Source organism: Drosophila arizonae, chromosome 5 (assembly GCF_054131065.1).
Source record: "Drosophila arizonae isolate 15081-1271.41 chromosome 5, UAZ_ARI_1.0, whole genome shotgun sequence".
Lineage (NCBI taxonomy): Eukaryota > Metazoa > Arthropoda > Insecta > Diptera > Drosophilidae > Drosophila > Drosophila arizonae.
Window position 1 is genome coordinate 18,129,953 of NC_142925.1, and position 25,833 is coordinate 18,155,785.

Consider the following 25,833-nt stretch of genomic DNA (forward strand, 5'->3'; position numbering starts at 1 on the left):
TTTATAATTATTTGTATATATAGAAAATCTTTAAATATAAGGAACACTTGTTAAATTTTCAAAATAAGTTAATTAGAGTTCCATTTCTCTTATGTTTGTTTAAATATCTTTTTTATATAGTATATAGTTATAGTTTTATTTTTATGACTCTCCCCTAATATTTATATAATTTCTCATAGCATGCTATGAATGCACTCGGCTTTCGATTCGTGCATTCATAGCACCTTTAGAGTTAGCAGAACTCGGCCTAAAATTGCTATAAAGTAACGTAAGCTACATCTCCTCTGGGCCAGCAGCTCACTCCACTGTAAAGAGCCCACTTCAAAAGGCAATTGTAGCTGTCAAGGCAAAGTGTATTAGTACCTGAGTCATTCAGTTACAGTTCCTGACCTTCAGCTTCAATTTCAGTTCATATGGCCGAGCTCCTGACAGCAGACCTGCCTGCCAGAGAGTCGAGCTGAAGCCACCAACTGATTTCTCAACTTGCCACTTGGCAGCATTCAAGTGGCCCATTAGGCGCACTTAAACGCCCACAGTGCTGCACACCCACGCACACACACACACACACACACACACAGAGCAAGTCAAATAGGAAAACTCTATTAAAACACCCACTAAAAGAAAAATTACAGACACTTGGCATGCAGCTCAAAGAGCAGGACACCAAAAGATTTCACCCACCTCGCCGCGCTAACAAAACTTTAACACAAAAGAGGCAAAAAGAAAAAAAAAAAAGAAAAGGAATGGAAGCAAAGAAAAGAAAATCAAAATGGACAAGGCTCCCTTCTTCGTGTTGATGTTTTAACATATAATTTTGGCATACGACTTGGGCCAGTGCCCCAACTCCTCACAGCAGCAGCCCCAGTCAAGGCCCCCAGCTCCAACTCCAGCACCAGCTCCAGCCCCTGCCTGCTGTGGAAAAAAGTGCTGGCACTTTGGCAAATTTGTGCTGAAATCTGCAACAGGTTGTTTTGTCCTGCGAAACAGCTCCTTTTGTGGCTCTGTCTCTCTGTTTGTGAGTGTGTGTGTGTGAGTGTATGTGTGTCTGTGTGTTTGTCCCTTTTTGTGAATGAGCTCATAAAACGTTTTTCTTTTCACATTGCCCGGGTGTTGATGTCGTCGTCGTCGTCGTTTGTCTGTCCTCTGGCTGTGTGTCCCTTTTCCTGACTGGCGTGCGCCCCAAGTTCCTCTTTAGTTTTCAATTTTTTGCTTTTTAACAGCAACAACAACAACACGTACAACAACTACATCCTTCACAGTATCTACGAAACGCTTTTGTGCAACTTTGGGTTAAACATTTTGCCATAGTCGAGTCAGCCTTTGATAGATACGTCTGCGGGATAGACCCGCCTCGGCTATTCAACGCCCTCTGGCCTCCTCCCTCCCGTCTGCTGCTGCTGCTCATTTTGATTAAGTGCGAAACAATTAAGGCTACTGTTTGCTGCTGTTTATGTAGTTAATCGTGCCCCTGGCCAGGCCGAGAGCCTGCAGAGCAGAAGATGGTCGCACGCCCTCAAACAGCTGCTGGCCCAAACCACGAATGTGGTCAGTGGGGCTACAATGTGAGAGATGACTGATTAAAGGTGGTCAGAGCTCATACACGAAAGTGTTGGGGGCGACATATTAGAATTAATGAGCTAAAACTAATCAGAAATATAGGGAACTGAGATCAAATATGAATTTGGCAGAAGATCAAATATTTCAGGCTGCAAATTAAAAAATTTTATTATATCTATCTAAAATAAGTAAATTAATAATTTATATAAAATAAATTAAAAATGGCATACTTTTACTTTTCTATAAATAAAACAAAATAAGTATATTAAAATAAAAATTTTAATAAAAAAAAAAATTAAATTCATATAAATAAAATAAAATAGTTAAATTAAAAAGAAAACTAAATTAAAAACAACTTTTCAGCCAACTTATAATATTTAAAAAAAAATTAATAAAGTAAATAAATAAAAATATATAGTATTCATAAAATATAATCAAATAGATTTTTTGTAGTATATATTCAAATTAATATTTAAGTATCAAATTATTTATTTAATATTTCCTATATTAATATATATTTTAATATACTTATATATTTTTATACATATTTATTTTACATAAAGTGTTATATGAATTTTGTATTGTATATTTAATAAATACTTTTCATAAATTTCTGTGTATATTTATTTAGTATTTTTTTTTTTTTTTTTTTTCAAAAATTATATTTCATTAAATTTCTTATCAAATTTAATATACTGCCATAAAACCCTATAACATAAAGCCCAATTCCTTCATTACCTTTGGCTATTTTATTTATTTTTAGAAAACTTACGAAGGTAAGGTCCAAAGAAAATACTATATTGTTTTTAGGCCCCTTTTCGTGTTGCTGTTTTGTCAATTTCGTCTCACGATTTTAGTGTTGTTTTTTTTCGTTTAATTTTTGTTAATTAAACGCAATTAAAACTGTCGCTCCTCTTGACACAGTATTACTGGCCATGTACATATATACATCTGTAGAAGTAAGCGCGAGTCGGGGGAGGAGAGGCTGAAGCTACCATCTGCCCAGTTAATGAGACATGTCGCAGTCGTCACATGCTATGGACAACTGTTCAGCTAATTGCGCAATTAACTGCAAGACACGAAATAATGAAAAAAGACAGAGAAGGGACAGTGAGAGAGAGAGGGAGAAAGAGAGGATAGAAAGTGACCCACAGCATGCCACATGTTGCATGCAATGAGGGCACGGGTCACACTGCAAATTTGTTTGTATTAAGTGTTGCAAAATCTCAAGCACTTAATTCACGCTTTACTAAAGGTGTTGAAAGGCAGCCACACACACACAAAAACACACACGCGCGCTGAGTCCGAGAAGACCCCAAAGGCTTTGCCACCAGCCAAGTTAAACCAAATGCGAAAACCGCAAACAAAAAACCAAAAAAAAAAAAAAAGCCAACCCAGTCGTAATGTGCGGTCCTTTTTTTTTTAGCTATGCATAAGCATATCCTGCAGTCCGCAGCTCATTTGGACTTTGGGCTTGCAGAACAAGCTGCTTATCCTTCGGTCCGAGTCAGGGCAAGAAAAATGTTAATTACCCTTTGTGTTTTTAAATAGACCCACATAGAGTGCACACACACCCACGCCCACACAGGCACACAGGACCCTTCACGTTATCCTTTGGGCACACACATGCCTGGCCAAGAGTAAAAAAAATAAAACGAGATCTGCAAGGGTCAAAGTCGTTGAGCAGCAAAAAAATAAACGGACTTTGTGTTATTTGAAGCAATTAAAATTATTATTTTAATGTCAACACTTTGGTGGCCAGGATAATGCATGTAAAATGAAAACATTGCCAAACGCCCCCAAAAAGCCAACCGGGCCCCAAATCCGTTAAATGTTTTTAAAGATTTTTGGCACAGCCCAGCCCACTCTCTCACACTCTCTTGCCGTCTCTCTCTCTTCCTCTCGCAGTTTCCTTTTGCCGTCGGCGACTTTAACGACTTTGCTTTGGAGTTACTTTGGTTAAGTTTCGGGGTTGATTTTACGCCCGTTCCATGGCTTACCAGGCGTTGAGAAATTCCGTAAAGTGTTTTTACGGTATTTGCGCCAGCTCCAGTTGGGGTTAGGTCAGGTTTATCATCCCCCCAAAAGCGTATGTATATATATACATTTTTTCCCAGCGCTCTCGTTTGAGAAATGTTTTCGGTTGCTTTGGGTTTGCTTGTGGCTTAGTTTGGGGGTTTTTTGTCTAAGGTCCGGGCCGTTGTCAGTTTGAGGAGGGCGGAGTGTGGAGCTGCACTGCAGATAAGCAGGTGTTACATTTTTATGACTAAAGTGGCTAAGCAGCTTGTGCTGCTGGCCAATTGGGGTCGGCGTATAACGGCGCTCCACTAAGGGCTTTTTATTAAATTTATTTCTATTGTATTTATTTTTCAAACTGCTAATCTTATTTTGATGTTTATTGGTGTGTTGCTTTAGTGAAAGATCTATGGGAAAATTGTTGCAGTAATGCTTTGTTGATCTATAAATCGTCATTATATATGTATATTTCTTAATGCTTACTTTAAATATAATAGTTTATTGAACTCATTTATGAATTAATTGAAGACTCTTAACTTAGATTTCTGTCTAAATATTTTGTTTTCTATAAAAGGAACTGATTTTGATTTAAATAGAAAAATTTTCTTAAATATTTTACGAAATTATTTATTTTACTTTTAATACATATTTTTTTATTTTCTTTTTATTTTCTTTTTTTTTTATAAATTTATATTTTTTAAATATTTTTTTATTAAAAATTACCAATTATATATTTTTTAATTTTTTCACTGTCCTTCTCTTTTTCTGTCTCGCTATGAGGAGATAATTGTGATATTCAAATTTTCATTATATATTTTTTTAAAGAATATAAATGATTGCAACCCAATTAGGAATCCTTTGCCTTTTATTACTTTTAATTTCTCTTAGTATTTTGTTAGTATTTATTGCCTGTATATAATTTTATAGGTTTCCCACTCTATCTCCCTCTCTCTCTCTCTCTAGCTCTTTATTTAATGGTGAACTTTTAATTAGCTGTAGACCCAACGATCTCGATTTTGGTGAACAAAACGCTATCGTATCAATGACATTTATCTGCTATCCAGCCATCCATCAAGCAAGTGGTATATCAACCCCAAAGGAATGTCGCTTTGGACTGTTACCAAGTGCGTTGGGCACTTTGATACACGCAATGGCCTATGAACAACTTTAATTACTAATTGAGCAAAACACTTTTTGGCTACAACGCAACAAAACTAGAAAACTAGAAAACCAAAAATTAATTATTGTTTCATGTTGGGTTTTAAGGTCTCGCTCATTGCTGGAATGCGTCGGAGTGAAAACGCAGAGCATAAATTATTTAATTACTAATTAAGAATGAGCAAAAACAATAATAATAACCACAACAACAACAACAACAGCAACAGCAATAGTAAGTGTAATGAATTGGAGGAGAGCAAGCGAATCGAAGGCATTTTTCTAGCGTTCTTCGCTTTTGCTAGCGTGTGACAATTCGCATTAATTATAGAAAATGGCTCCAAAAACTAAGCCATTAAAATGATTCGTAGGAATGGCTATGGAGGAAGGGGGGGGGGGGGTGCGATGGATCAAAGCAATGTAAGCAGGAGCAGGGGCTGGGCCGCAGCCCGGCGCTAGTTGAAATGAAAGTGCGCATCAAGATGAACAGAAGGTCTCCTCTCGTAGCAGAGCGCCTGCTTTTGCTGCTCTTTGCGTGTTTATCGTCGCATGGTCAGAGAGTGAATAGAGAGAGAGAGAGAGTGAGCAGGAGAGATGAGGGAGAGAGAGAGAGAGAGGAGGATCGGGGCCCCGTGTGCCGTTTCCATTTGGACACTTGTGACATTTTCTTAATTGAAATGATGCGCGTTCGTTGATAAAAATTCGTTTGCGAACTGCGTGTGTATTCGTGCATCTCTCTATGTGTGTGTGTGTGTGTGTGCGTATCTTTCTCTCTTTGCACGTTTTGTGTTGATTATTATTACTGTTCATTATTGTTCATTATTAAATGAGCGTGTAGAAGTGGACTTTCTGTGCATTTAGCACTTTGGATCGTCGCATCGTGAATTTCTTTTGGTATTTTTCGTGTGGGCATGCGAGTGGCATGTGGATGGCACGATTTGAACCAAGACTCAACTCAATTAATAAATTACATATAGTATGTTGAATGAGCTTACATTAATCAACTAGATTGCTATGCTAAAATAAAAATGTGAAAACGTGAAAATTGTAGCACAATTATTTAAAATTCTAAGGCAAAAAAGAAAAGATAAAAGTTCTTTGGCAAATTATGGCTGAAGGTGTGCAAAAATTTAAGGAGAGGGGAAAATTATAATAGGACGGTAGTGGATACTCAAATTGATGTATAAAAAGTATTGATAAGCAGTGGAAGCCCTATTTGTCTTTTTTGCTACTCTTAAAATCTCAAGTTTGTGAATTATTATTAATATTATTTTATTTTTTTTATTTATTTATTAATTATGATTATTATTATTATTATCGTTATTTTAAAATTTTTATTTTTTTAGCGAAACATTTTCTTTAACTGAATTAATTTTAATCTTGAAAATGTAGTTCAATTTATGTTTTTCAATTTTTATAATTTTACTATAACACACATTAAACAAATATTACAAAATATATTAGAGAAATTAGTTCTAAAAGTTTCTTTAAATATGCAATCTTACTCAGCTCATTAAATTTGATATTCTTTGGCCCTTTATTGATTTGTTATATAGCCTTGTGCTTTATAACATTTATTGTCAGGTTCACCTTGTTAATTGATGCAAAAACTTTAAATAAATAAATGAATTTTTCAAGTCTTAGTATCCTGAATATTTTCCCTAGAAATATTTATGATATTTACTTAAAATTTGTAATAATATTTACATAAGAAATAGTTCCTCTTAAAAGTAATTTCTTGCTTTCTGACTTCGCAGAATAATATTCCAATTTTGTCTTAAGAAATGTTTTACTTAATATTTTAGTATAAATTTTACTATCAAGAGAGATTTCAAATAAAACATAAATAATGAAAAATTAAACCTCTATAAAATAATTTGTACTGCATTAGGCTCGCCCTTTCAATGTATAACACTTATTTTATTCATGTAATAACTTCAGGTCTAAATCAAAGAATATCAAGTAAATTAGCTGCTGCTGCTGCTCATCAGTAATATATGTATATGCAATTTAACGTCTGTTTTATGGGTTTTTCCTAATTGAAATGCATTTCCTGTTCGCTGTGGCCGTAAAGAGCAAAGGCAGAAAAGCATTAAGCGCTCCGACCTGCCAATTGGCTGCACATCAAAAGCCGAAAATCCTTTCAAGATGCCCCCATCCGCCTCCTCATCCACCTCCTTCTGCTCCTGCTGCTTCCCCGCTGACAGCGTCTCATTTGCGTGCGTTTCAATGCATTTACGAGTCGTAATTATTCTCTTAATTTTGTTTAGACTCGTGCACTTGGCCAGGTTGGGCAACTGAACTCAAAAGAAAGTCAGAGAGAGAGAGGGAGTGAAGGAGTGAGAGAGAGGGAGTGCTCATTAGCTGGTGGGCGGGTTTGGCTGCAGCTGCATGCCAAAATATCTGCACATAATTACGCACTTTTCTTTAGCTGGATTTTTATTTTTTGTTTCTCTTTGTTTTTTGCAATCTTTTATTTTGTTGTTGGCGGCTTTTACGATTTGCCTACTTAAAGTGACAACGTGACGTCGCGTGAGCAGGCGGAGAGAGAGAGAGAGAGAGAGAGGGGGAGATTGGGCTGGGGCAACAGTTGAATGCAGTTGGAGGCAGGCGAATTGCAATTGCCGCTGGCTTTTGGTTATTTTTAATGTTTGCTTCGCTGCTTTGCTGTTTCTTGTGCCGCACTTGCAGCATTTTTATGCGTTCGTCATCCGTTTGTCATAAAAAAACCGCAACAGCAACCTGAACAACAACAAGAACAACAGCAACAGCAACTTTTAATTTTAATTTAATATCTAATAATTGTTGCTGCTTTTGCCTTCTTCGTCCTCTTCTTCGTCTTCTCTTCTCCTTTGCGCCTTGTAATTTTTCGTGCAGCAATTTGTGCATTAAAAACTTGGGAACAACATACGCTCTTAATGGATTTCTCTGATGATGCGCAATATCATCAGAAATATGTTTTCTAAATATTTTAATCAGGCTATTTGCATGTAAAGTAGCATTAGCATTAACATTTACTTGCAATATGACTAGATGCGTTTACGTCTATGGCAGACATAAAAAAAATTCATTTTTTTATGGGCTTGTTGAACTTGTAAACCGTAGTAAGAGTTTATGGATTGTATAGTATAAACATGTACATATATGATTTATATAGAATATTTCCTGGCATTTTTGTTTGTTAGACTCTGCTTATTTTTTAATAAAATAAAGTTTGATTCTTTATCATTTTAGCAACAAATTGTTATTATTTTCTATAAATATTAATTATATGGAATAATATGCCTAATATTTCTAGGAACTCTATTTGTTTGCTATCAGCTAGACATTCTCTCTCAACTCAATTATAAAGGGATCTCGTAGCTTTTGAATAAATTATTTAAAATATTTTTTCGCCACTTCAAACAGTTTTTAGTTGTATAGATTTAAATATAAAACAAACTTCATTATTTTTGTACATTTTACGTTTATTATAGATATTAATTTCGATCTAAACACTTCACCGACGGCTTTTTACCTTCGATCTGTTAGAGATCACATGAAAAGTTAATAAAAAAAAAACAAAAAAACACATACTCACACACAAAAATATGGTTAAATTCTAAATTCGCTTAATTGGCGAGAATAAAAATTAAAAAAAAAAAAAATAATAATAATAATAATAATGATTAACTCATTAAATGCAAATATTTTGAAAATTCCGAACAGCGAAAATCCGAAATTAGATTCCGCTGAATGTCATTGGGATGCTAACAAATACTAAGTAGTATAATACTCATAAATTTATGTGCTACGAATCTGTAAACAGTCGGCCAACTAAATAATTACGCGATAACGAGCCGTGGAAAACGAGTTGCGGGCCAAACTGCCCTATGTGCTCTCGTGCTGCACCGCCCCCATACCGCCCAGCAGCCCCCATCCCTCACAATGTGACATTGCCAACCACTTGGCAACAATGCAAACTAAACTCTGTATTAATTTGCAATTAATGCAGCTAATTATATTTAATTAAATGAACGAGCCAAGCGGCAGCAGCAGCGAACAATGCAACAAAAGTGCAAGCGGAGCTCGTTCGAGTCTAGCCCCCTTACCCATACACAGATACAGCTGGAGATACTTTGTAGCCTAGCTAAAGCAACAGTAAACAGTGAACAGTGAACAGCAACAGCAACAGCTACAGATACAGATACAGATACAGATACGGATGATAATTTGTGGAACTTGGACACACTGGGAAAAATGTAACGCGCAGGTTTAGCTGCGACTGCCGAATGAAACTGATTATTAGTAATGCCATTGTTGTTGCTGTTGTTGGTGTGAATTGCTGCTTATTGTATCTGGCAGATACATTTTACAAGCGAACGGCGCGCGCGCATTTTGCAAAACGTCCGCGACTCATTCAAATGGCAATTGTAATATTTAGATATCTATTAAGTATGTTTTTTTTTTGTTCATCTTTTTTTTTTTTTTTTTTTTTTTTATGTGGGGTGGCATTATTTGCAAGGCTTAGCACATTAAACTATTTATGTGTAGAGTTGTCGTTTTTTCATTTTATTTTTTTCCTCTCATTTTTAGTATTTTTATTTTAGTATCTCACAGATACATTTAAGCGGCTCATTGTTGCAAATTGGCCGCGCTGCGGCCGTCGCTAAACATATGATTAGTTTAGTTTGGCTGCCTGCTTTATTATTATTTATTGTATTTGCTTTTATTATTAGATGGCCGAGTCTATTTTTGCCAGTTGGGTGCGCGGGGTGCTTGGGCGGTGTGGATGGGGCAGAGTTTTCCTTATATCATTTTCAGACTGCCTCAAATTGCAGCGCAGCCGAGAGTTAATGACGGCGTTGCAACTTGAATTGTTGTCGCTGCTGTTGCTCTTGCTGTTGTTGTTGTTGTTGCTTGTAAAATTATGCTTAATTAATGCTATTAACGCTCTTATCTCATTGCATAAAAATCACATCAATTTATTGTATTAAACTGCACTACGATGTCAAGGCAACGATTTGCATAAAACGCGCATTTGGCGCTGCAGTTCTTAAAGTGCGTGAGAAGCACATTTCGATTTGACTATGAAGATACTTCAGCCAGCGGGCTGCTGCTAATGGTATTTCGAAGAGTGGGCTCTCGATGCGATCTACGATAATGTTAATGCTAATGCTAATGATTTTGCCTAAGATATTTTATATTTCAAGTGACACTGTTCGGCTCAAGTCTTTTGCTTTATTCAAATATTAAAACTGAGAGGAAAATATTATTATTATTATTTTTTATTAATTTAATTTACTACGCTATCAAGTTCCATTGCCGAAATTATCAAGTATATTTTTATTTATAGCTTAACATAAAGTTTTACGACCGCTTCACTTTCACAACTCAAACACTTGAGGCTGCAGTTGAAGCAATTTAATTTAAGCTTGTGCAATTTTATGCTTAATTATATTGAAAACATATTGTTTTTTATTTCGAAGCCGGTTTGAAGCACTCGAAATTCAAAGTAATCAATTAAATATTTTTCATATTTTTTATAAATTTCAATTTGCAAACCAGTTTACAAATCTGCATTACATTGAGAATAAGTATGAGCATGCAGATATAATTATATTTATTTATAGAAATGAATATCTAAATGAATATCTTAAGATAAGCTAAATGTAATCATAGAAATTCTAATTCAAATCACTTTTTACTATAATTAATCTTAACTTGAAACAGATGCCATAAAAATTATACTCGATATTCAATAAAAAATAAAAATAAAAAAAAACAACTGGGAATTGTCTGATAGGAAAGAATTCGAATAGGATTTGTTAGAAATAATCTGATATATCATATTGAATTAACACTGAATTGGGATTTGTTGAATAGAAAAGAGTTCCAACTGGAACGGCAAGACATGTCAGATTGGAAATAATTCGAATTGGTATCTGAAGATTTGTTATTAAATATTTTGCCTGAAAGCTATCTATAATAAATTTCGAGTCTTTACTCTAAATAAATAATAATTTTTCAATTAAATCGTAGGTTAAAGAACCTAAATAAATAATAATTTTGTAAATCAAATCTTAGGATTTCTACTAATTAATCCATTATTAACCATTAATACTATATTCAATAAAAAATGTTTAATTACCGGTTTTCTTGGATGTATTAAAGTTGAATTGAAATATATTTGTTAATTTGCTTTCCTCTGGAACTTTTGAGAAATTTTCACTTAATATTTGTTTATATATATTTTTGCACTTCTTAGTTTTAATTCAGAATAATTTATATAAATTTGGCTTAGATATTTACGAACACGTCATAAGTTTTACAAGAACTATAGGTCAGGCCCGAAATTTGATATATTGCCAAAGAGTATTTGTAGTATATTTAAGGAAATTGCACTGAGAGCCGATCAGACTGGGATCGAGAGTTATGTTTGTATAATAAATTGATGCACTTTTTGGATCTCACACACACACAGATGCTGCAATTTAAAGTTGTTGCTGTTGTTGTTGCTGCTGCTGTTGATGTTGTTGTTGATTAATGTTTGTTTGTTTTTGTTGTTGCTGAGCCACACGCGACGATTTCTTGAGATAAGCGCGCGCGAAATCTTTGGAATACTTTTGCTCAGGTTGCTGCTGCAGTTGCAGTTGCAGTTGCAGCTGTGAAATGCTGCTGCCTGGCACACGCCGGCAATGGAATGCAAAAATGCACACGCGTTGCTCTCTGTGTGAGTGTGTTTGTGTGTGTGTGAGTGAGTGTTTGTGTGTGTGTGTGAGTGTGTGTATGCGTAAGTGTGCGTTCGACTGTATGGTATAGGCGCGCTCAATAGCGTAACGGTGCGTGAGTGGTACGTACAGGCGCAAAGTCGTCCACAGACTGAATGAACGTGTGGCGCACAAACGGCGCTTGGACCCCCAACAATCATCAACATAAGTAGCAAAGCGCGGCCACAACAACAGCAACAACAACAACAACAGCAGCAGCAACAGCCCACGACGACGACAACGACGACGACGACTTACGACAAACACGAGCAAACAAAAATGTTGCCGAAGCCGTTGCCGAAGCCGAAGCAAACGGCCCAAACCTCTGGAGGAGCAAGCGAGCACGAGACAACATCGAGGGAGCGAGAACGAGAGCGACTGAGTGAAAGAGCGAGAGTGGGAGAGAGAAAGAGCGACAGAGTGAGAGAGAGAGAGAGAGGGCGAGAGAGCGAGAGCGAGAGCGAAAAACCAGACATAGTCAAACTGACGTCGACGCCAGCAGCGAGTGGTTGGTTGGGCTGAGAGCGAGGGGGTGGCTGGGTTGGCCTGTGGTCTTGTCTCAGCTAATATGTGAAACAAAACGCGAGCACAACGTCGGCAGCGCCGCCGACTGCGCAGGAGCAACGCACACACAACATGCACCATTGAAATGCTCGCACTCGTTGTCGTATTTTACTGCGTCGCTGCCCCGCCCGCTGCCGAGCGTTGTTAAAATAAAAATAATGACGTCATTAAGCGCACAAATGAGCGCTGCCGCTGCCGACGACGACTGCAACGGCAGCAGCAGCAGCAACAGCAACAGCAACAGCAGCTGCGACTGCGACGTGGGCAGCATTTATAACTGTTTTCGGCGCAGGAGAAGTGAGCAGCACTTGACGAAGCTCCGGCCCCCCAGACTGAACGAGACGGAGCAAGCTCCAAGAGTGAGTCCGAGCGTCTGTGTGGGAGCACTGAGAGCAAACGCGCGCGTGCAGTGTGAGCGCAAATTTGAGCAATTATTGTTGCTTCTCAATGCTTTTGGCCGGCAATCGTTGCAGGGGCTGGCACTGTGGCTGGGGATCGGGATGGGGCAGGGGCTGCATTGATGACCAGTGCGTTCTACCTGGGGTAACAGGAGGCGGGTGCGCTTGGCGAATTCTAATTTATATTTACATATTATAATCTTTTTTTTAGTTCCAAAATGTTTTGAGGTGTGCATTGCGAGCGATACAGCAACAACAACAGCAAAATCACATTTGCATTCTTAATATATGCAATGCCATTTGGTTAGCAGGCGAAATTTTACTTATTATCCAATTGGAAATGAACTAAAAGGAATTTGTACGATTATCAATTTCCCATAAGATTAAGCTTTTTTGTTTGAAGCGCAATTATTTAAGAGATTTTAGTATATAAAATTATTTTGTAGAATAAAAATTGTAGCATTAAAATTAAAAAGTTAATAATAAACTTACATTTTCATTAATTTTTCTTATTTACTGAAAACTATTGAAAAGCTTAAAAATATAAAAATATTTTTATGATTTACTGAATGAAAATTACAAAATTAGTAAAAATATTAATATACATTAATTTTTTAAATTTACTTAAGCAATATTTATTTTTTAAAGAATTTTTCGAAATGTAAGAAATATATAAAATGTAAATATATTAATTTGCATAAAGTAAAATTTAAAAAGTTATTAAAAATTTTAATTAAAATATCAATACAATGAATTCTTCAGAATTCTATAAAACTAAACTAATAAATAATAATAATAATAAATGATAAATAAAGAAGCTAACTTTAAGCAACATCCAAATAAAGCATATATTGAGTTGAATGAAAATTAAATAATACAAATAATATTAAATACATTTTAGTTACTTTTATATTTTCGCATGCGTTTTTATTAATTTTACCCATTTTCAAAGCTGCATAGAAAGTTTCTTAAAACAATTTTACATATTTCCTCATGGAATATCTGCTCATCTCACTCCGATTTACTTTATATGTAGTTGCTTACATACATATTTGCATAGATTTTCATATTTCTGTCTAACTGCCTATGCAGGCTGCACTTATGCGAAACCAACTCAATTTGTTGCTTTTTTGATGGAACGAGATTTGCTACAAAAGTCGCCATTTGTCACTTGTCGCCGCATTCCAAACGATTCGAGTGCTGCTCCTGCTGCCCAGAAATTAATAATTAAAATGCCAATCCGCAGTCGGAACCATCAGCTCATTCAAACTCATCACAAGCACTGTATGGATGTAAGTATATGTATATATGTATATATATTTAGAATTTAGCCCCCACTTCGACTTGGACTGCGACTCGACTCAGTTTGTCAACTATCTCCGATTGCTCTTCCGTCTGCTGCTTTTGCCTGCCCCCCACACGCCCCTTTCCAGCAGCTAGCCACAGCACAGACACAAGCCGAAAAGTGCCAATAAATATGGAGCATTTGCGAAATCCAACCGACCCCGTCCCCTTTCGACTCCAACTGCCAGCTGGTAGCTTCTCCTCGACACACTCCTTGCTACCTTGTGCACTAATTCACATTTGATGTTTTGTTGTCTGCTGCGATGTTGTTGCATTTGTTGCTGTTGCAGCTTGCATTTTTCTGGTCAATGAGGTTACAGCCAAGTCACTAGACAAGCCAAACTAAGCCAGCGCACAGCCAAAGGAAGACAGCCCCCATACCCTACCCTGCCCGGCACTACTCTACCAACATCGCCAACGCCTCGCTCAGCTCTAGCAGAGAAGATGCAGCCAACTCGTGCGGTCTCTCTGCAACCGGTCACTCCCGATCTCAGTCAGAGTCAGAGTCAGAGACGGAGTCCGAGCCAGAGTCTAATGTCCAGTCACCGTCGCAGCCGCAGCCGCAGCCACCCACCCAGCTATCGCTCAGCTATCGGAGGTGTCGATGACGTCGTCGTCCATCGTCCATAGTTTCTCGTCTCTCGTCTCTCATCTCTCCTCTATCGTCTCTCGTCTGTTCGGTCTGTCGTCTGCCCACCGCAGACTCTTTGCTGTTGTTTATTGTTGTTTGTAATACTTAGCTAGGTGGGCAAAGTATAAAGACTTTGTCAGCATATTTGTACAATGGAGCAACATGCAAAATGCATAGATGCTAGCAGCTAAAATAACTATTTTCCTTATATATTAAGTTAGTTAGTATTGTGTGTGAGTACTTCAATTTTTTTTTTTTTTTTTTTTTTTTTTTTTTTTTTTTTTTTTGAAGACAGCAAAGTTTTTACGCACTTCTATAGTAACATATATTATGAGCAAAATGTTTAAAAATTATTAAACTACATAAAATTTCAGGTCAAGCTCTATGTTATATCCTTAATCCAACGCGTTTGTGAATTTATATCATATCATATCATATTTGTGTGAGAGTGTGTGCTACTTTATAAGTAATATATGTATATATATATATGCTCTTGATCAGTAGATTAAGCTAAGTCATTATAGTCCAACTTGTCTATGTGACTGATGCTCTGTCCTTCAGTCTACATTTTGGAACTATTTAAGCTGGAAAAAGTTTAGTTTTTTGCTCATATATGAATATCTGCCTGAAGGGTTTTGTTTTCTGGTTTAAACATATTTGTTATTTAGAATTAAATCTTGGTAACAATTAAATAAATGAACAGTTTTAGTTATAGTACTTATTATATAAGCTACCAAATAGTTAAATAGAGTACTTAATTATACCCTGATTTTGTGTTTATATTTTTATATATTTAGTTTAAAGTAGAGTTTCAATCAAAAATAAATTTTTGAATATTTTAATGTTATTTTTTAATTATACTACCCTTATAGTTATTTATAGTTAAACATAATATATTAAATTAATTGTTTATATTACATTATGCACTAAGTTTAAAATGCGGCATGTATAAAATATTTAAAATATTTTATTCTTTTGATTTAAATTACTTTTTTATTTAATATATTTTATTTCATTTATTTTTTCTATGTTTCTTAAGGTTGGTTTTTTAACAATTTAACTTTATTTGAATACTTTTTCATTCATTCATTTAAAATTGTAATAATATCATACCGCTTTAGCATTAGAGATCCATTAGATTTCAATGAATTCAAGAAGGCAATCCTGTATAATTTTATTGTAAATCTGACACATAATAATATAATCGTATAATATTCGATTGGCTATTTCAGTTTCTGCCTCACAAAAAAATAAAAATAAATAAATAAATAATATATACATTATATAAAATAAAATAAAATAAATAAACAGATACTGTTTGATTAATAGAAATAGTTAGATTGTTGGTAGATATAACATAATATAACCGTAATGTAAAAGTCAAACTATTTCTTGTAATGAAATGAATATCTAAATCCTCAAGTAAGCCTCAGCTTTACTTCTTTATTTAGGTAAATTTGAGGTTTACCTAGGGGCTTACCTCTTTATTTAGGTAAAGTTGAGGCTTAGTCAATTCCTTCTCCAATTGGACATTTCACCTAGTAAAAGCTCCAATAGGAACTTCAAACAGAGCAAGTCTTATTTCCTATCTCTTGGTGCAATTCAAAATCGGAAAGCAATTCAATTAGATATGAATACTAACTGCTCCATATAGAATTATGCAAGTGCCTTATATGGCAGAGCATTCAATTATCGCCAATACCTTTTGGCTGGTTGTTTTCAGCCAATTTTGGTCAAATATTTAAGTGCTGTTGCCACTTCAGGTTCGCTCCTCGGCTCGTCGTCGTCGTCGTCGTCGTTGTCGTCGTCGGCTTGGACTTGGACGGACGCACGGACGAGCTCTCTGCACTGCTTCTGGCAGCTTGGCTTCTGGCCGGGCTCATCAACTTAATTTTCGAAATTTTCACGTTGACTCTCTGGGTATGTGCCCCCTTCACTCTAGTTCGCCTCCCCGCTCCCCCTATTTGGCCGCCTCAGCCCAGCCTCGTCGTCTGCCAGTTGCATTGCACACACATTGCTGTTGTCTTTATGTCTAATTTTTGTGCATCGTTTTACCGGCAGCTATAAAATTGTATTACCGTTAAATGCAGAACTGGCGAGCCATGGTCTAATTTACGTTTGCCAACAGCCCGGGCCTCGGCGCAGCGCAGGCAGTTGGAGCTGACGGGGGCCCAGCTGCCCACTTTCCATCTTGACTTGATTGTCATTCGTTACGTTGCCCGTTTGCCGTTGCCCGTTGCCGGGCCATGGCCAACAAACTGATTAAATTCAGCACGCGCCCTGCGGGCATCTTAGAAACTTCTTGCTACAGACTCGAGCTCCAACAAGAACAACAGTGGAAGCAACAGCAGCAGCAGGCTGGGAGGGGGTGGAGCAAGTAGCCGAGCCTCACTCAGCCAGCTCCAGCTACAGCTAGAGCTCCAAGCCTCATCAGCAACTGAGAAGGAAACTCGACGCTCTACATAAATTTGAAATTAACGTTTTCTAGCACATTCTCTTCCCTCTACAGCAGCCCATCTCCCTCTCTCTCTCTCTACCTCTCTATCTCTCTCTGTATCTATCTAGCCTGCCTGCTTACTCTGGCAATTTGTATTCGTTGCTGCTGCTTGTCATGGGCTGTCTGTATGCCTTCTTCTTCTTATGCTGCCCGCTCCCCGCTCCCCCCCGCCACTCATAGCCATTTCCCACTCCTACCAAGTCCAAGTGTTTACATGCTTTCTGTAATTATCATTGCCATTCCATTTGGCATGGAACACACACGCAGCTCCCAGCCGCAGTTGAGTGGCTATTCGGACTGTGTCCATGGCCCCTTCCACGCTCCCTTCCCCGCACACTAATTAAATGCAAATCTTCGTCGCGCTCATGTCTAACTAATATATGGCCATAACGCCATGGGGCTCATTTTGGCCACAATTTTCAACAACGCACGAAAACTTGTCAGCGACCTGAACCAATAAAAAGCCAAAAACAAAAAACTCGCAAATCAGATATGAAAATCTCAACTGGCCATAAAATATGATTCCAGTCGATGTGAATGTAGCTCTCACACTCCATCAATTAGACTGGTTAATAGATCCGTTATGGCTACACCAAAGATAATTGATAAATGTGAGGCAACATAAAGTAGATATATATCAAGTAGTTATACAAATATTTTAATTCAAATTTTGATTAAAATTTGTAAAAAACAAAAAACTAAGCAATTATTTTAATGTATTTTGTTTTTAATATAACATAAATGAATTTAAACATAAATTTAATGAATGTGCTAAAATATATGCCTATTCCGATTTATTAGATATTTTACTTTCATTAATTATAAAAAATTAAAATATTATATATATATAAAGCTACGAAATGAATATAGAAATTAAAAGGTTATTTCACTATTTTAATTCTTATTTATTTTACTTTTTATTATAATTATTTTATTATTTATTATTTTTCTATTTATTTTAGGGTTTCTTACATATTTTATTTTATTTGAATTTTAATTTTATTGCATTGATTACATTTTTATATTAAAATATTTTTCATTATTCTATTATTTTATTTTACATCGATAATAGTTGAAGGGCTTATCACCACTAACTCTCTCTCTCTCTCTCTCTCTCTCTCTCTCCCCCTCTCTCTCTTTCTCATATACGCACTTTCTTTATGCCTTCTTATCTAACTGTATATCTAAATTTTGCCATGATTAGTAAGCTGATTTGCAGCTCGATAAACACATTAACGACATCGACTATGCAAAAATCTACTTAACTGCACTTTATGGCCTCTTTCACGCTCTCCTCTCACCTGACGCATAAAACAAAATTATCACCTCTACTTAGCAAGAGGAAAAAAGCGATAAATAGCCAAATAGTCAAATGGCCAAATTGCCTCATGTGGGCCGCTCAATTTATGCACTCGACTGATATGCATAAAAGAAACAGCTATCAGAGAGCGAGCGAGAGAGGGAGAGAGAGAGATAGATTGTGGCAGAGCCATGATAATTAACTGTAGTCGACGGTACTAATTACAAAAGCATCCTGCAACATCATTTCAGATATTTTTCCATTAACCGACGACGCTCTTGTCGACGCCGCGCCGCAGAAAACATATTAAAATTAACCTGATTACTCCGCAGGCGCTGCCAACTCGGAGCTCGGAATCCGACTGCAGCTCCAAATGGGAGTCGTAGCTGTGGCTGCGACTGCGACTGCGACTGTGGCTGAAGTAGGACGTTGCAAGGCACAAACTAATTTCAAATAACATAATTCATTCTCTTAGCCCAGGACAGGAGGCAGAAGGGAGACTGCGAGTGAGCCAAAGTTTGAATGCCCCCACCGAAACCAGTTCTGTGAAGCACCGAATTAGTTCGAGTTTAATCACAGCGCAGCATTCGCAAGCAGCTAAACAAAACGCCAAGGCTGTCATAACATGCAGAGGGACGAGAGGGGAGAGCGAGACAGCGAGAGAGAGACCGACAGGAGGCGCAGCAGCTGCTGGATTGCGTGAAAGCTTCTGCAATAAAATACGCCAAATAGCCAAGGCTCGCCTAATGACCACTGTACTCGGCTGCGCAGTCGCCACGAACTGGTCAAAATTAATGCTAATTATCGTTATACTTAAAGGTATTTGCCCCAGCCCCAGCACCAGCACCAGTCCCAGCCAGAACTCAGCCCGAATATGTCAAACGCAATGTCTGGCTCGCGAAAATTTCGCACGCATTAAAATTTGTGATTATTGAATTTTTTATTATTATTATTTGTTACTCTTTCTTTTATGTTGTTGTCGTTGCTGTTGTTGTTGTTATTGTTGCTTGCGCTTTAACTGCGAACATCGCAATTACAGCGACAAACGGCGTCAACAGCATCAAGAAAACAAGCTTTCATACGTACAGTGGTACGAAATATATGTTCATTTATACGAAATGCAGAGATTTTTTCAATTTTAAATAAGTTTCAGTATGTTTAAAATTTATAAATATTATAAGATATATACAATTTGTAGGAATTGTATGCATTTAATAAATACTGAAATGATAAAAAAAAATATATTTGATTATTCTCGAAATTCTTGTGTTTTCAGCAGTTCTAGTTTACCTGATCCTTAAACAATATTTAACAAAAATCTATAAATTTGTAAATAATGCATAGATTTTTGTCAAGATTATAAATTAATAAAGTAAGATCATTTTATAATAAATAAGCCAATAAATCTCATTTTTCTATCAATATTAAAAATTAATAAATTAATTATTAAATTTTTATTATATTAAAAATATTATATATATGTTATTCATTTAGAGGTTAGAGATAATATACAATGTAATATGAGTAGAGCACTATTGTAGAGTGGAGCATTATTGACTCTCTATTACATTAGTTTCCCATATTATCAAGCTCAGTCCCACTGTGCGCTCCACTCTGCGCTCATTCCAGGCGAGTCAGCCAATCGGCGCGTGTGCATTGACTGCATTGATTGCCCTGGAACTTGGGCTCGACTTGGACCGCAGTCGAGGGCTGCTTAAGGAGCATAGACCCGTGTGTCTGCGCCTGGCACTAGCTGCCGACTAGCACACGTAGATACGTGGTAATTTTGTAATATCGTAAAGTATTTTTTAATTGAGCGCACCTCCTTCTGCAGGCGTCGGCCGCGTCATTACGGAACTGGATACGGGATCGGGTTTGTCTATGGGCTCTGAGTTCTGGGCTCTGGATTGTGGCTGGGTGAGCTTTACGATGTGCCAGTAGGGCTATGTATTTTGTCAACTGACTGAGACTTGAGATATAATTTGGTAATACGTCGAACCATTTATGACTGACTGCCCTTTGGCCAAGGCCAGGAGAGAGGGGGGGGGGGGGGGGGGGGGGGGAGAGAAGGGGGAGCTGCTTGTGATTTATGCGCCAAAAGACTGAACCATTAAAATTAGCTCTAATTATGACTATCGCAAGAGCGCAGCCAATTAAAATGCATTTCTGCTCTGGCCAAGAACATAAATCAATTAAAGATTTATGAGTCTGGGCCAAAAGCAAGCAAAATAAAATAAAATAAAAATGCTAAGGAAACAATACAATAACCAAAATGAAGGCTAAGCGAGCTAAGCCTACATATAATTTTTTATGATTAGTCGCTTTGCAATGCTCGCTCAAAAAGCGCGAAAGGGTATATGCGGGAAGTGTAAATGAAAGAACTTGTATGAGAGTCTAACTTGAAAGTTATTCAAAACAAAATTCCAAAAGAAGCTCGGAAGACAACAGACCATCAAATCTTTAATTTGACGATGAACGAGCATTAGACAGTCAGTTGGACTCGCCTGCGGTTTGACTTCTTGCTAGCTCAGCTTTGAGTTTTGCATAACCTTTGGCTGCCTTATGGCTTAACTTGGCTTTGTTCCTCTGCTGAGTGCCTCGGGTTCGGGCTGCCTTCTATGCTTCCCTAATACCTGCCGGCTGTCCATTCATCGCCTGGCAACGTATCGCATCGCATTCATTCATTCAGGTCCAGCCCTAACCTGTTAGGACTCACTCGACTCACGACTTTATAATTAGGCACAGTCGATGTTGTTGATGTTGTTGTTGTAGTTGTTGTTGTTGCTGTGGCTCAGTTAATGCATTCATAATAATATTTCTTTTGCTGTTAAATTTATGCTTTTTGCCTCGTTGTTGTCTCTCTCTCTCTCTCCCTCTCTCTCTCTCTTTCTCTCTCTCTCCCTCTCTGTCTCTTGCTGCTCTTTGGCTTTTTATTTATTTTTGCCAGTTTTAATTTTCTCGCTTCGTTCGAGTTTTGCGCCTTCCCAGTGCTGAAGAGCCGCGCAAAAATCGTTTTGCATTCTTAAACATAATTGCATGTGGGCGTGGCCACATATGAAATTTCTTTGATTAAAGTCGATTAAAATCGCAGCCTGCTTCGCCCGCTGCCTCTGTTGTTCCAGATGTTTTCTTACTGATTTTTTATTTTCCTCTTCTTTTGCATTTTTGTTGTCGGCTTTATGGTCAGCTACAAGACATATCCTCCAGTTAAACGGGTTCAAGGATTAGGGCGGATATTGAATTGAATAAACCGCATTTATATATATAATTTATTTAGTTTCTTGAATTATATTATGTGACCAGTGAAATCTTAAAGCAAATAAACATTTTCTTCTTTAATTAAACTACAAGTCAAGGCATGGGAGTGCATGATCAATAGATCTTGAATGACTTATGAATACGTCAGAGAGACGATGCCATACATGTTATACATGGCATAAATGAACTGAATAGGAACACTGTGGAATTGAATCCAGATGGGCCAATCGTATTTTAGTAGTGCTCCCAGAGAGAAGCGGACCTCAATTACAAGCCATAGGTTGCTTAAAAAATTATTCCGAATTGGATGGGAAAGCTTTTTAAAAGCATATTCCAAAAAATTTTAGAATCACTCGCTGCTTAAACTTATTAAATAAAATAATTTTATGAATGATTGTCTATTAAATTAATATATTAAATAAGTATACTATTGTTTAAGAGTGTAAGAAATTTCTTTTTCTTTTTTTATTTATTTACTTATTTTTTATTTATTTATTTATTGAGGTCTATTTATTAAATAAGTATACTATTGTTTAAGAGTGTAAGAAATTTCTTTTTCTTTTTTTATTTATTTACTTATTTTTTATTTATTTATTTATTGAGGTCTATTAAATTAATATATTAAATAAGTATACTATTGTTTAAGAGTGTAAGAAATTTCTTTTTCTTTTTTTATTTATTTACTTATTTTTTATTTATTTATTTATTTTGTTTTGTTCTCAAAAATAGAGTTAATTTTCTAATACGTATTATAAAATAATAATGATATAATTAAGTAATATATTATTTCACATTTTTTTCTAAATATACAAATATTTAAAAAATTCCAGCTCTCTAAAAAATCTATTCAATTTTACGGAAAATATAAAAAATACGAATTAAATAATATTATTCAAATCTGTAAAATAAAATAATAAATAAACGTGAAATTGGATTTTAGGACTTACCCTGCCACATAAATTAGCAAAAAATATTTATAAATGTAAAATCAAACGAAAAAGTAAGACTAATAAATTCAACTTCAGTTATAAAATCAATCCGGCAACGCTTGCTGTTTAGTACAAACTTAATCAGCTTAATATTAGTATTCGATTTCCTCGCGGGTAATCCTTATGAATTTTGACGAGCTTAGACATAAGCTTACAGTTTGCAAAGGGTTTTTTTTTTTTTTTTTTTTTGGTCTCATGTCTCGCGTTGGCCCTGCACTCATTAAAGCCAACTGTTGCTGTTGGCCTGCTGGCCGGCCTGTTGGCTGGGGGCTCGAGGCGATCCAAATTTATGGCTTTTATAATGACTACTTTGTAGCCGCGTATTGGAGCAGTAAAATGGCAATGGCAACACAAGCAACACACATTTTAAGGCTTCATAAATTATAAAAAATAATTATAATGAGATCAATTTTTAATCGCTGCGATGTTGCACGAAGCCAAACACGGCTGAGTCCAGCAGCAAGGCGAAGGCGAAACGGGCAACCAGGCGACTTCCTGGCCAGCTGAAGCAAGTGGAGGGGGATGGGGAGGGGAGCGGGGGCAAGTGGAGGCTACAAACGGCGAAGGTGTAATTATTATCATATCCTGCATCGCATAAACAACAAGCAGAAGTAGTGGACGACAACGTAGCTGGGGCAGCAGCAGCAGCAGCAGCAACAACACAACATGAAATACAACACTCGGCCTAAACACGCAGCAAGCCAAGAAGAAGATCTTGCTCTTCTTCTTCTTGTTCTTCCTCTCTTTCACTGCTGCCAATGAGGATGGCTCCGGCGTGGCATGTGTGTGCGCAGCCGTCGTTGGCTTAGAAATTGGTCCATTGCCGGAGCTGGAGCTGAAGCTGGAGCTGGAGTGAAGTCGCCACTCTGATCTCAGCTGCGAGTCTTGTGCAAACAACTAGCGAGCACTTTGGCGCAAACATTTAGAGTAGCAACTCGTAAAACTTCAATTTAAGACACGTAATTTGCAATTCACTTGAGTGCAGATTAGAAGCGGCATGTGCTCGTTCCCTGCCCCAGAGAGAGCGGGGCGGAGTGGGCGCTGTGGAGCAGCAATAGGGAGTGGCTCGCAGGCCACGCAGCCGCCGATGCTGATGATGATGATGAGGCTGAGGCTGAGGCTGAGACTGCTAAAGAGACTGCAGCAGTCTGAGCCAGCAGATTTAGCATCGTTTGAATCTCATTCCGGCCGGCCAGATCGAACACCTGAATCTCTAACTAGCTGTGTCAGCGCACAAAACTCTTCTCCACTAAAAGCTAAATTAAATTAATAGTAATTATATATGCATTAATACCTAAGAAATGTTCTTCACTATTACCATCTGTATTTATGCGTTGCTTTAAGTTTTTAGTTTTTAATCTAAAAGAAAATTTTTGTTTCAATTTTTTTAAATTTTTTTATTTCATATATGCAATATATTTTTTATTTATTTGAATCATTATTAATTTTATTATTCATGTGAATATAGTTTTATATCATATAAATAAGAACATGAATAAAATAAATATAAATAATAATAATAATCAATTTTAAGCCAACAACTTCCTAACTCGTGGAATCTTCAGCCCAAATTCTACTAGCTCGCTCTGTGTTTTAATGCAACTATGCTTCACTCGTCGAGCACAGAGGACCGAACACAGGGAGAGGGTATTCCCCGCTCTTCCACCATTCCCAATATGCATCGTCTTCTCAATGGGAGCACAAGCAAAGCATGACCGATCGCCTCTAGTATCGATTCCAAAGTGTTCCATTTCTGTTAATTTGTGACATTAATATAGAGAAGAAGAAGAGTGAAAAGTCGGCTTGAATATCCGCTCTTACAAATTCAACATTCAAGCAAGCTACAATGCCTCTGTTATTCAATTATTTAATAATATTTATTTATTTATTTATTTATTTTGTTATTTATTTATTTATTTTTTTATTTATTTATTTATTTATTTATTTATGTATTTGTTTATTTATTTATTTCTTTCTTTATTTATTCTTTTATTTATTTATTTAGTTACTTATATATTTATTTATTTAGTTATTTTTGTTTTTTATTTATTTATTTTTAAATTTATTTATTTATGTATTTATTTATATTTAAATAATATTTATGTATTTGAGATTAGTTAATTAATATAAAATAAAAGCTTTAAAGATTAAAGCACTAGCAACTGGGGCCTGCGATTTCTTATCAAAAATATTATTAATAATTTATAATATTAATTTTATTAATTTACATATTAAATGCAGGCATATAAAAACCTCTCCTCTTTTGAATATCTTTTGTTCAGTGCGCTGTCTGAGCTTTTTTAATAAATTAAAAGCTTAATTTAAACACAATAATCACTTCAAAGGTTCCACTCGCTCTCTCTCTAAATTCTGTCAATTTCTTCACTCCAACCGAACTCAGTTTCTTCAAAAGCTATGTCTTATTTGCAATAACTAAAGCAAAACGAATGCAGCTTCGTTCCCGGAAACCGCAAATCTGAGATAGAACGCAGCAAATATTATGCATAATACATATTCGCACAGCTAGCCATTTATACGGCACTCTGAATACAGATGCACGCAAATGCACACACACACACATACACATATAAGCACATGTGCACCCGCACCGAGTGTCTGACGACGGACAGCGGACGTGAGGTTTGCTCATTTTGCATTTTAGTTTGTAATTTAGTTTCATTTATTGCGATTTTACATTGACGCCTGACACGCAAATTCGTGTAATCCTGGCGAAGGCGAAGGCGATGCCAATGCCGGCAGAACCCACCGACCATGCGCCACACAAAGTCCAATTAAATTATGAGGGTCCACACGCCAAGACGTCGACCGACGCATCGAAGTTTCAATGGGTCGAATGGGTAGGGTGAGGGAGAGGGAGAGGGAGAGGGGGCCCAAGAGGGGCTGTGGCAGCAGCGCTACAACGCGAACTCCAAGTAGAACCAGTTAAGGCAACGTCTCTCTGCCTTAGTCGATTTGCGATTTCCAACTGCTTATGCCTCACTTGAGTTTAGCGTTGGCTCATTTTCAGCATCGCCATTTGGCCATTGGCATTGCCAGTGCCACAGTCAGAGCCAGAGCCACAGAGACAGAGCCAGAGCCAGAGGCTCAGCCAGAGCTAGTGCCAGTGCCCAGTGCCAATGCCATTGCGGTGTAAGAGTAATTAAAATCCCTTGATTAATATGTAAATTTAATGAGATTACGAATTCAGCGAACAAGATTAGGAATGCACGGTCTCTCCAACTGCCTGCCGGCTGGCGACTTGTTGGCCAACTGTCATTGGCCAACTCTTTGGCTGGCTGTCGGCCAGCTCACAGTTTACAGTTTACGTCTTCAACGCCGCACACACAGTTGTAATTTTCACTTTGTTAACAACAG

The 25,833-nt window shown here is 36.8% G+C and overlaps 2 protein-coding genes across 7 annotated transcripts in view; one reads left to right on the forward strand and one right to left on the reverse strand.

Annotated features, from left to right (window-relative positions):
* Positions 1 to 11,602, reverse strand: part of pdm3 (POU-domain protein pdm3) — a 104,326-nt gene extending 92,724 nt beyond the window's left edge. For 3 of the 6 annotated variants that reach the window (XM_089471336.1, XM_089471335.1, XM_089471334.1), the window contains exon 1: positions 10,859 to 11,601. The gene's annotated coding sequence lies outside the window, so the exon portion shown is untranslated. Of the gene's footprint in view, positions 1 to 10,858 lie in introns of all 6 variants that reach the window. The other 3 variants (XM_089471338.1, XM_089471337.1, XM_089471339.1) reach the window with 1 other exon arrangement.
* A 24-nt stretch (positions 11,603 to 11,626) lies between these two features.
* LOC149268601 (uncharacterized) lies at positions 11,627 to 12,886 on the forward strand. The gene is made up of 2 exons (XM_089471345.1): positions 11,627 to 12,400; positions 12,651 to 12,886. Exons 1-2 carry the CDS (start codon positions 12,200 to 12,202, stop codon positions 12,786 to 12,788), a joined length of 339 nt encoding a protein of 112 aa, XP_089327471.1. The 5' UTR covers positions 11,627 to 12,199; the 3' UTR covers positions 12,789 to 12,886.
* The last annotated feature ends 12,947 nt before the right edge of the window (positions 12,887 to 25,833 follow it).

Excerpts from the sequence above, each read along its gene's own strand:
- LOC149268601 (XM_089471345.1), top strand. The coding sequence starts at position 12,200 with ATGACGTCATTAAGCGCACAAATGAGCGCTGCCGCTGCCGACGACGAC. Across the intron at positions 12,401-12,650 it reads AGACGGAGCAAGCTCCAAGA|TTCCAAAATGTTTTGAGGTG; the intron begins GTGAGTCCGAGC and ends TCTTTTTTTTAG.